Genomic DNA, 12,391 nt, shown 5'->3' on the forward strand with positions numbered 1-12,391 from the left:
GCAGTGATCTTGACGGCTGATACAGGGTAACAAGCTCATGTAGGTACTGAGGAGCTGTTCCATTCAGTGCCTTGTATGTGTATACCAGAATTTTGTACTGCGACCTGTATCGTACAGGTAACCAGTGCAACGAATAAAGCGCAGGTGTGATGTGCTCTCTCTTTCGAGTACCGGTAAGTAGCCTAGCTGCAGTGTTCTGGACCCTGATCTGCATACGACTAGTTAGTTTGTCAGATATACCACAGAGCAGGGCGTTACCATAATCCAACCGAGAGGTAACAAGTGAATGTACCAAAATCTTGCATGCATCTGCAGTTAGAAACTGCCGAATACAGCCGATGTTCCTGATCTGGTAGTAACAGGATTTGGCATACATGCTATAGGCCTAGATGTGCCAATAATCAACAATATTACCCAGCGACTGAACGTTTAACGATAGTAGTTGCGTGCCCCTGTGCTTGGAGATTGATATATAGAGATGGTCCATCAAGCAATCAGAAGGTAGATGACTATGATTGGTTAGTAGTGATAGACAGCTGTTGAGTAAACGTATATCTTTGTGGGTCTATTCACATGAAAGATATGGTGCAGAGAACTATTATAGAAATGCTAAAAGTCAGAGTCAGAACGAACAAACTTAGTTGAATTGAATAAAAAAAAATGGAATTAATAGTATGGTATAAAAAATATTGATATATATCTAAAAAGTGTCCTGTTTTGGTTACAGTCACGTCGTGTTAAAAACGGAATGTTAATTGAAAAAAAACCACAACTGCACAGAATCTGAGGCTGACGGACAGTATGAATACAGTATTATCTGTCAACTTAACATATCGAACGGTGTGCGTCGTGTCTGTAAGCGTTAAAGAGGTAGTGCAATTTGTGATAAAGTTTGTAAAGTTTGCACGGACGAATCGATTTAGTGGTGTGCAACCTGAAAAATAGTTGGGTTCCTTCCCTTGTTTGCGTAAGGTCAATGTGATCATTTACTAATTCTTATCGGTTGATATTGTAATTTTGTGTGTTTTTATAGTATAAACTAAGCATAGAAGCATCTGTGATAATAGTATAGCTATTGAACGAACAAATATGAAAACCACAGATGAACTTATAATTTAGCGCCATTTTTATCACAAACGTAAACAATGTAAACATTCCACTTCGTTCATTACCTATTGTACACAGTAGTCGAAGATAACACGGCAGTTCCGGGTTGGAAACGGTCAAATTGTCATTACGGTAAATGATTTAACCTTATTGTTGGCACGGCTATTTGATTTAAATCTGTAAGGTAATGTGTTTTGTTATCGACGATTTGTGTCTGTTACATTTAGTCTTAGCTTGGTCCGGGTTGTTTCGCGCGAAATCGAGTCTCGTTGGCCTGCGCAAGCTACGCCGAACAGAGAATCTGGTCAAACCCAGTGCTTTCGTTTTGTGACATCATAACGAGGCTTATTCTGGTAAATTATTTCATTGGTCAAATCTTGACACACCCTTTTCAACTTTTGAAGTCAGAATTTGAGTGGCGAAAAATTACATTGAATATTTTAACTCATGAAAAAATTACCTGTACATGCATTCCTGATGTTTTCACTATTAACGAGAAAAATGTGAGAAAATGCTTCAAAAAGAATGATTTCATGTATTTTCATAAGATAATTTGCAATAATTATTCATGAAGCTAACAAGGCTATTGATACAAGTCAAGCCAGATTACCTGAATGAGAACTTGTAGGTGTTTTGAATGGTGTACAGGTAAAATCTCACTTGCTTTGCATGCTTTTTCCAACTTCAGGTAGCCTTGTTGGCTTTGTGCTCAGTTATGCTCAGTGAAATATATGGCATTATTCTGGAGATTTGACTTATTTTCTTACATTGTTCTCAATAATAATGAATACACAGGTACTTCAGGAATGCATGTATACTGTATAGGTAAGTTTTTTTCATGAATTTCGTTATTCATTGACATGTTTAATGGCGTTGACATAACGTCCGGAAACGAAAGTAAAAACCCTAACCCACGGGCAGGGATGTGTAGTGGTCCACTACACATCCCTGCCTCGGGTGATGGTCATTTTAAAGTACTGTGTTTGACCAGACTCTTAAATAACAAGTGATCAAGCGTCTGGTTCAGAACGAGACTACCTGAAATCCCATTCGCCCTAAAACAAAAAAATAGGACACAATATTGTACAGTATTTTCTTTCAATTAAAAGTAGTTTTAAGTCACAAATTCAGTCTTCTTAGTCTTCCATATCATCAATTTCATAAAAAATGTGTTTGTCTTATTTTTAAGCGACTGTGACAAACGGCAGCTGTGAAAAGCTGACACCGCTCTCACATACTCTACATGAAATATACCTCACACCAATGAAGAAAGCCATCAATAAGTTTAGTTGATTCATTTGAATATTAATTGATATATAAGCATATAAATTTGAAAAATAATAGTTAGGGCGAAACAACCTAGGGCAAACAGGATTTAGGACGAAACAATTCTTAGCGCGAAACAACCAGTTACCGCCTAGCTGTCATGGCACAGGGACTCGTTCGCAATGACTTTTATTAAGTTGTCACAGCAGACAGAGATCTGAGAACTTGTTACATTTGGTTTGCATGGATCTATCGCCCTGATATGTAAAGAGTAATGTTAGATGTTTATGGGTAGTGATCAATTATTGGTAAAAATATAATACAGACCCCAATTAATGGTGTCGCTGTGGAAAAGTCGACCCCCAGGTGCACCTATATAGCTTCATCGCTTGGACTCTATTAGAGCATTTACTGTTTTTTGTCCAAAATAATTACTTTGACGACAGAGGCATCTTGTAAGTAAATGATTTAAACTAAAGAATGGTCCTCTGTACCATTTCTTTTGAGATTTGTACGAATGGGGCATTTTGTTCCTGTTCTTATTACTTTCTGTTGATCAAGCGGTGTTTCGTTATATGCACGCATCCTCATATCTGACCCAAAGTGTGGCAGGGATGTTAAATTAAAGTACAAAAGTAAAACACTCTTCCCTATTTTGACATGCACACAAAGGCATATGTGGTTTGACCGCAGGAGTCAGTAATTCTGTCAAAAATTGGTAAGTAACGATTCTAGTTTACCGTTATTCCGTCTTTGCGTATTGCAGAGTTATCTTCTCTGGTGAGCAGGTATTGAGTGTTACGTTATTTGTTTGGGAGAGTAACGTCATCAGTTTTTGAGAAAACGACATAATTTTCTCCCACAAACTAATGACGTAACAATCAATACCTGCTCACAAAATTGTCTATAAACATATGTTCCTATATATAGGGAATGCAATAATATTAAGAAACTTTAAAGTCACTCTTTTCCAAGCTTATGGGCTTAGCCCTTCGTCAGGGATTAAAAGTCACCGGACCTCTATGTCACAACCATCTTGACAAACTGTCAAACATGATGAGTAACTATGAAGTCGATCTTGATGACGTCACAACACTGTTACCGTGACGTCAACACAACACAATGACGTCATCAAGCCATGACCTCACAAATTGTGACGTCATCATCATCACTTAGTATTGATACCATTGGGGAAAATTGCTTAAAATGGTTCAGCCTATTGGGTGGGTTGTTTTGATATTACTGTTTAACCACAGGTACTAGCCTCGTCTGTCAATACACCTATAATAGATCATATAATAGAATATAGGTGTTTTGACAGACACGGCTACTACCTGTGGTTAGGTTTAACAGTAAAATATTTTAGACAGAATTTTATACTGCTGTCGTTTGATACCAAAGTTCGGTTAAATTTGATACAGCTTGTATTCTCATCATTTTAGAGTATTATCCTGTATTTCTTGTTATTGATGCCAGTTTCTGAGCCCTAAAGGTGAAATTTGTCAGCTCATCTTGCTTTACAATTGTTGGGTAGGAGTCATAGTTGTGCAGGACAGCACAATATATTTCTGTTATTTCACAACTCTGGTGCTAAAAGCTGGTACACAAATCACTATAGAGCTATTGAAACACGTGCAGATCAATAATTAGCTCACCTGGCACGAAGTGCCAAGTGAGCTTATGCTCTGGCGCGGTGTCTGTCGTCCGTCCGTCCGGCGTCCGGCGTCAATATTTTACTTTAAATGACTTCTTCTTAATAACCGAAAGGCCTAGGGTGATGATATTTGGCCAGAAGCAAACTTGGATGAAGGGCTATAAAGTTTGTTAAAATTAATGACCTTCACCCATTTTCAAGGTCACAGGGGTCAAATATGTTAAAAACTTTAAACATCTTCTCGATAACCAAACTGCCCAGGGAGACGATATTTGGCCAGTAGCATGCTTGGGTGAAGGGCTACCAAATTTGTTCAAATGAATGACCTTCAATTATATTCAAGGTCACAGGGGTCAATAGTCTTAAAAAAACTTCAAACAACTTCTTCTGAATAACCGAAATGTCCAAGGTGATGATATTTGGCCAGTAGCATGCTGGGGTAAAGGGCTATCAAGTTTTTTCAAATGAATGACCTTCACCCATATTCAAGGTCACAGGGGTCAAATATGTTAAAATCATTAAACAACCTCTTCTGAATAACCAAAATGTACAGGGTGATGATATTTAGCCAGTATCATGCTGAGATGAAGGGCTACCAAGTTATTTCAAATGAATGACCTTCACCCATATTCAAGGTCACAGTGGTCAAATATGTTAAAAACTTAAAACAACTTCTTCTCAATAACCAAAATGCCCAAGGTGATGATATTTGACCAGTAACGTGCTGGGGAAAAGGGCTATCAAGTTTGTTCAAATGAATGACCTTCCCCTATATTCAAGGTCACAGGGGTCAAATATGTTAAAAACATTAAACAACTTCTTCTGAATAACCAAAATGCACAGGGTGATGATATTTAGTCAGTAGCATGCTGTGATGAAGGGATACCAATTTTGTTCAAATGAATGACCTTCACCCATATTCAAGTTCACAGGGGTCAAATATGTTAAAAACTTTAAACAACTTCTTCTGAATAACCAAAATGCCCATGGTGATGATATTTAGTCAGTAGCATACTTGGATCAAGGGCTACCAAGTTTGTTTAAATGTATGACCTTGAATCATATTCAAGGTCACAAGGAGCAGATATGTTCAAAATATTTAAAGAACTTGTTCTGAATAACCAAAAGGCTCAGGATGTTGATATTTAGTCAGTAGCATGCTGGGATCAAGGACTACTATGTTTGTTAAAGTGAATGACTTTGACTTATATTCAAGGTCAAAGGGGTCAAATTTGTTCAAAATCTTTAAACAACCTCTTCTGAATAACCATGGGTCCCAGGATGTTGATACTTTGCAAGTTGCATCCTGAGATGAAAGGCTATAAAATTTGTTCAACATAATGACTTNAAGGTTACAAGTGTGAGATTTATACCAGGTGAGCGATGCAGGCCCATTGGGCGTCTTGTTACAGTAAATTGAACACAATTCTAATTTAAATATACAGGCCTAGGCTTAAGCATAGAGTCATATTTAGCCCAGATTAACCACAATTTAAAGTTTTATCAAGTTATACTGAACAAAATGTGACCCAATAACAGTGGCTGTGTTTGAAGAAAAATTCTGTCTGGAAAACAGAAAATGCGTGAAAGGTCAGGTTTATTGAGCACATGGCACCGGCTATTGCCCTTAACCCTTTCACCACTGTGGACCGTAATGGACTCATCCATATCAATGCATTGTAGAGTCTACTAAAGTTACTTAGGGGTGAAAGGGTTAAAGGACTCGAACATCTTAATCATTTACTATATGTTATTATTAAGCTATTGTGTTAATAGCGTTCATACTGTCTAAATACATTTATACCTGACAAAGGCTTCAGATGGCATTTTTTGGTGGGTATCGTGTTATATAAAAGTGCTACAGACATCTGCTTTTGACAACCGGAAGTTTACAAACCAAACCAGTGGTGTGGCCCCCCTGGGACCTGAGGGGCGGGACCCAATAGGGGAAATAGAGGTAAAACATTTATAATCCTTCTTCTACCATAGGGATTAAGGGATTTTATCCTAATTTAGTATGGAGCATCCTTGGGCAAAAGGGACTCAGTTTTTTATAAACAGTTAATGTGGCCCCCCCAGGGGGCAGAATTGCCGGGCCCAATAGGGGAAACATAGCAAATTCTTCAAATACCTTCTTCTGTAGGAATGACAGGATTTTGTCCAAATTTGGTATGAAGCATCCTTGGGTGAAGGGGAACCAATTTTGTATAAACGGTGTGTCTATACCCCCCTTGAGGAAGAGAGGCGGGGCCAATAGGGGAAATAAAGCTAAAACCTTTAAAATCCTTCTTCTACCATAAGGATTAAGGGATTTTATCCTAATTTAGTCTGGAGCATCCTTGAACCAAGGGGACTCAATTTTGTATAAGCAGTGGGTGTGGTCGGGTCTCCCAGGGGGCAGAAGGGCGGGGCACAATAGTAGAAATGGAGGTAAAACCTTTAAAATTCTTCAGGGATCATCAGGATTAAGGGATTTTATCCTTATTTAGTCTGGAGCATCCTTGGGCCAAGGAGACTCAATTTTGTATTTAAACGGTGGGTATGACCCCCCTAGGGGCATAGGGGTGGGGCTCTGTTTGAAGTTTGTTCCCACTGTATCTAAAGTACTGGATGGATCTTTCTGAAATACAGCACCTACCATGGAGTGCTAAATCTTTACTTCATACCAATTATTTTAAACATATGCAGGTGAGCGATACAGGCCCTCTGGGCCTCTTGTTTTAGAGTTCAATATCTGTAGATTTCATTCATGTAAATTATGTCAACAATTACGTACTTAAAATGCTCAGAGGCACTGTGTTAAACCGGACCAAATTTTAGGTAGGGATATTACAATGGTTTGAAACAGTTATTAGCTCACCTGGCCTGCAAGGCCAAGTGAGCTGATGCCGTGGTGCTGCGTCCGGTGTCAATATTTTACTTTAAATAACTTCTTCTCAATAACCAAACGGCCTAGGGTACTGATATTTAGCCAGAAGTAAACTGGGATGAAGGGCTACCAAGTTTGTTCAAATGAATGACCTTGACCCACTTTCAAGGTCACAGGGGTCAAATGTGTTAAAATCTTCAAACAACTTCTTCTCAGTAACCAAAAGTCCCAGGGTACTTCATTGGGCCTGTAGCATGCTAGGAAGAAGGGCTACCAGGTATGTTCAAATGAATGATCTTGACCAACTTTCAAGGCCACATGGGTCAATTGTCAATATCTTCAAACAACTTCTCAATAACCGAAAGCCCCAATGTACTAATATTGGGCCTGTAGCATGCTCGGATGAAGGGCTACCATGTTTATTCAAATGAATGACCTTGACCCACTTTCAAGGTCACAGGGGTCAAATGTGTTAAAATCTTCAAACAACTTCTTCTCAGTAACCAAAAGCCCCAGGGTACTGCATTGGGCCTGTAGCATGCTTGGATGAAGGACTACCAAGTTTGTTCAAAGGAATGACCTTGATCCACTTCCAACCTAATGTCCTTGTTTGATATTCAAGATCACAGGCATCATATGTTTTAATTTTTTAATAGGTTCTTATGAATCAAACACTGATATTCTGCTTGTAGCTGTATTTTAGTCAACTTTTAAGATTACAAGTGTGAGATTAATACCAGGTGAGCGATACAGGCCCATTGGGCCTCTTGTAAATACATTGAATTACTGATTGGTTGATTTAGTTGCGTGAGATCTAGACTGAGCAGAGGTATGGGGTCCAATACGGGAAACCAAGTGGAAAATTACAAAATCCTTTTCCACGGAAGCGATATAAACCAAACCTGTTCGAGAGCATCTTTGAGCAGAGAAGATCAATTTTCAGAGGGACATAATAGGGGAAATTGTGGTAAATCTTTTAAAACCATTCTGCTTTAAATTTGTTTGAATAATGGGGTTATCACCAAATTTGTTATAGATCATGTAGTAAGCAAAGGATACTATATTTTGTATAGAAGTGTGGTCCCCCGGGGTGCAGACGGCATGGCATAATAAGGGATATAGAGCTTGATATTTATACCCCCGCTTCAGGGATTTCCATCCAAAATGAACTTCAAAGTTTTGTATTAAACGTTTTACTTTTTTAACCTTATTCCTCAATCGAATCTGGACATTTTGGTATGACTAGACATTGTGTTGTACTAGACACGGGTGTATGCATTAGTTTGTATAAAACATAAACATGCCAGTCCTACTTTAAACGTATTCACATGTCTTTCAAATTTATTGCAGGAACACAAAAGGAAGAATAAAGTTGTATTGATTGCTGCTGTGTAGTGTATTGTCTGGTATGACATCAAAGGGAATCATGATTGTCACGTTATTACTGGCGTTAATGATAAGTGCCACTACCTCATCACCAACATCACAAGACGTGAAAGATGTCTACAGTCATATATTCAATGGCTACGACAAACGGGTTCGACCTGTTTGGAATCAGAGTGACGTCGTATCTGTGACGCTGAGTTTCAAATTAAATTCGATTAACGAATTTGATGAAAAGTCGCAGAAACTTGTATTATCAGGTTGGTTCGATGCAAGTTGGTCGGACGAATCGCAGACTTGGAACATGTCGGATTTTGGTGATGTGCCACATGTATATGTAGACGGAAATTCGATATGGCTACCACAAATTGCCCTTGCAAACACATTTGGGCGAGTAAACATTCTTTCACAGTTGGCTTCAAGCGCTGCGATTAGCGCCAATGGTGAAGTTGAATGGTTTCCAGGGGATAGTTTTGTCGTGACTTGTGAAGTTGATATCACGTATTACCCCTTTGACACACAACACTGTTCATTGGTTTTCGAAATTTGGGATGCCCCTACGTCCGAAGTGATATTACAGACATCATCAGAACCAGTTGACGTCAATTTTTTCGAAGAAAATGGAGAATGGACATTGACAAAAGTTGAGGTTGGTATTCCGAAAATCGACGATGAGGTTTCATCCATAACTTATCTCCTCCATCTACAGCGGAGGCCTAAATTCGTCGTGTTGACAACAATTGCCCCAGTACTCCTGCTGGCGTTTTTGAACGTCTGCGTGTTTCTTATCCCTTTGTCTTCGGGAGAAAAGAATTCGTTCTGTGTGACCGTGTACCTATCGTACGCTGTGTTTCTGGGAACAATCAGCTCTGAACTGCCGCACAATTCCAAAAACGCGTCGTACTTGACCATATATTTACTCACACTGCTTGTCTTCAGTGTAACCATCTTCCTGGTAACTGTCATACAAGTGCGACTTTTTATTGAATATGGCGACACCCCGGTACCGGCATCGGTTGCCAAAATGTTTGGTTACTGTACACTTGGAAACCGTTCTAAAGTTAAGTATTCTGACAAAAAAGATCCGGATGATGTGAAAGACAACAGAGTGCAAGCATTGATAGAAGACCCCGAATTAAAACAAACAAACGAGAATCGTTTTTGTGTAAAAGACCTACTGCCGAGACTTGATGTTCCTCTGTTTTGTTTGTTCCTGGCCATATTGTGTGTGATAACGTTTGTTATGGGTGACCTGGCCTTTTCGCGATCTTTATGAAAGATTAAAGCTATTGCAGCAGTGTCCAACCCTTTCCCCCGGTATGATACTATGGTATGGTTTTACAGCTATATGACTTTTGTTAAGACACCAAACCCCCTGCAAACAAACAACGTTAATAGCATGTCTCCATTGGCACACGTCTCATTATGACAATAGCAGTTGTGAGGTCGTTAAATTATAAATAAGACACAAAAAAAAGTTAGTGATAACTTGATTATGACATGTTGAATGATGTTGAGCAATATGTTTTGTATTGGATATGTAGGTAAACACCGATTACATCAGAAGACCATTATGTAAAACTAGGGTCATCCGTTTTAAAGAAATCGTCTAAAAAATGATTAAATCAAGTAGATTTAAAGGGAATCCATCTACAGGAAAAGCCGATACAAGCCCTCTGATCAGAAGTACTTAAAGTTCCAACAATTACAGATAATAAACTATGGTTTGGAATAATGTATAAAATTGAAGGTAAGTTACATGTAATATTTTTTCAGTATGTAACCAATTCTGAAATATTCTGACAAAATTCAACTATGTTTGTTTTGTATACTTATAAATGGTTTATTAATATAAGCATGGTATTATTACAATTTTTTTTAAAATTTAAATTAGTGCTTACCACATTTGCTTTTTACTATAGGCATATATGAAGAATAAAAATAAACAATGTGTACATTTTACTGGTTAATAGTTACTAGTATTTCGAGATCACTCTCCTCCCCTGCTGGTTCGGGTAAAGAATTGGCCACTACATATCGTAATAGGTGACTAATGTAGGGCCCCCTGGAAAATCCGGGGCTTTCCCTGTCTCCTCCACTAAGGGGACATTGAAGAAACCCCAATTGATCTGCCCCCTCGTAACATTTGGGATTTTTATGTGTTCTTTACTTCCTGAAAATCTTTTTGTTTTCTAGCTTGACAATACTTGTATTCCCTGCTTTATATTCAACATTTAGCTCCATTGCAACAACTGCAACAAACCGTTGTCAGTATAATGTGACCGTGTGGATTACTGCTGTGCTGTGTGCATTCGACATGGTATTTTAGTGAAGTAGCATTCTTAAGTCGTTCATCAGATCCGCGCTATCGTAAGGAGGCAAATACACCAACATACCCTGCTTCCAGTACACATACACACATGCAATCATACATGACACACATGGATGCATGTCAGTAAATGACCTTAGCTGTTAATCGGACGTTAAACCAATTAAAACCAAACCAGTCATTACTCCCTCTCCTGATTTCTCCAGTTTGACAGCTGGTAGCACTAACAGTCCATATACACCAGCACTATGTGTATACCAGTCAACACATATCCAGAATAAGAGGCATGTCGCGGGATTGTACATGCCAGAAAGCTTACCCAATACATACATGCATCCAAACATATGGTTGTATCTATATATCTCAGAACACAGACAGAGTTAAGATCCTGACTGTGGTGATTATATTACATATCATATTTTGATACAAGTTTGAATCCAAATTTAGATGTAGATTTAATTGGATGTTATAAGCTGTATATGAGTCATAATAGATGTTTTAATGGCGAGCACTTCATTGAAGATCAGTATCTATTCTCGCAGCATCTAGCTGGATATTTTCAGAGATTTGATTCATTCTGATTAAAATATTCAACACAACACTAGCATACTCGAGAGTCGAACACAGATATGATTTGTGTTTTATTTCTAGATCTTTTCTATCAAGTTTGTATTTAATAATTGTTTTTAAATATATAGAGCAATAAAGGCAACGTCGGTGAAGTGAACCAACTGCGGCCTCGTTTTAGTTAAATATATGTAATTTCAAACAATAAAACTATGTCGGCTGAATACTAAATAGCCTATGAAGAACATTCGAAAGCACCCCAGTAATTCACCCATCGCCAACCTTTTTAACTATATTCAAAAACAAAACACACTACAGTAAAATATTCAATTGAATCATTTTTAAGGGTTATAGCAAGGCCGTCTCATTTCGATGCAGAATTTAAAATACATGAATTTACGAAATGCATAAAATACATGTATGAGGAGTCTTTATTGCATTTGATTTTCTATTTAACTGATTTTAAAGGCCGGGATTCGTTATCCAGGCAAACCACTGGCTACCTAATTTCTACACAAAATTTATGTGACAGGTCAGCAGACAAACTCAGTTTGTTTGAGAAGAGGTCCTGCTCTGTACAGTTATGTGCAACATGATATGTCTCATGATAAATGTGAATTGACTGTGTGTGTTTACATTTACAAGCTGTGGAAAACAAAAACAATTAACAATCACTATCGTTCAGAATTATAATTTTGGTTTTAATAAGGTAAACATTGTTTTTTATTGAATGATACTATTCCACAAACTCCATTCTATTCTATGATTTGTATTTCGAGTTTGGAGTTTATATATCATTCATTGTTTCTGGTAGTGGATTTATTTGTTTTTTGTTTCAACAGCAATATTATATGCTATTAGATAAAAATGATATAAATACCTGATATTATTTCACTAAAAGTTTAATATGAATATTGTATAGAAATAAAATAAGACATTATTATAATATTCATATCATGCTGCATGAAAACTTTGTATGTAAGCTTTGTAATCATACTTTCTAAAAAAGACATATATATATATATGTTGAGAATTTTTCTTTTTATAATATTTTTCTTTTTATAATATTTTCTTTTTATAATATTTTTCTGCTTATATTATATATATATATACATCTACAATACATAATTTATGGAAAGTCAGTTATGGAATACATTATTTAAGGTGTTCATTAATGTATACCGCTATTAATTCTATATTCATACCATAATCAATG

At 37.4% G+C, this 12,391-nt stretch overlaps 1 protein-coding gene across 2 annotated transcripts; it reads left to right on the plus strand.

The window, feature by feature from the left end:
• Positions 1-1,130: 1,130 nt before the first annotated feature.
• On the plus strand, positions 1,131-12,164 carry LOC110462896 (neuronal acetylcholine receptor subunit beta-3-like). Of its 2 annotated transcripts, XM_021517136.1 has the most exons (3): positions 1,131-1,239; positions 7,715-7,863; positions 8,247-12,164. In XM_021517136.1, the coding sequence occupies exon 3, from the start codon at positions 8,305-8,307 to the stop codon at positions 9,553-9,555; it is 1,251 nt and encodes a 416-aa protein (XP_021372811.1). In that variant the 5' UTR covers positions 1,131-1,239; positions 7,715-7,863; positions 8,247-8,304; the 3' UTR covers positions 9,556-12,164. The 2 variants fall into 2 exon arrangements, with proteins under 2 accessions (XP_021372811.1, XP_021372810.1); XM_021517135.1 differs by lacking the exon at positions 7,715-7,863.
• Positions 12,165-12,391: the final 227 nt, after the last annotated feature.

The sequence above is a fragment of the Mizuhopecten yessoensis genome, unplaced genomic scaffold (genome assembly GCF_002113885.1).
Source record: "Mizuhopecten yessoensis strain PY_sf001 unplaced genomic scaffold, ASM211388v2 scaffold10841, whole genome shotgun sequence".
NCBI lineage: Eukaryota > Metazoa > Mollusca > Bivalvia > Pectinida > Pectinidae > Mizuhopecten > Mizuhopecten yessoensis.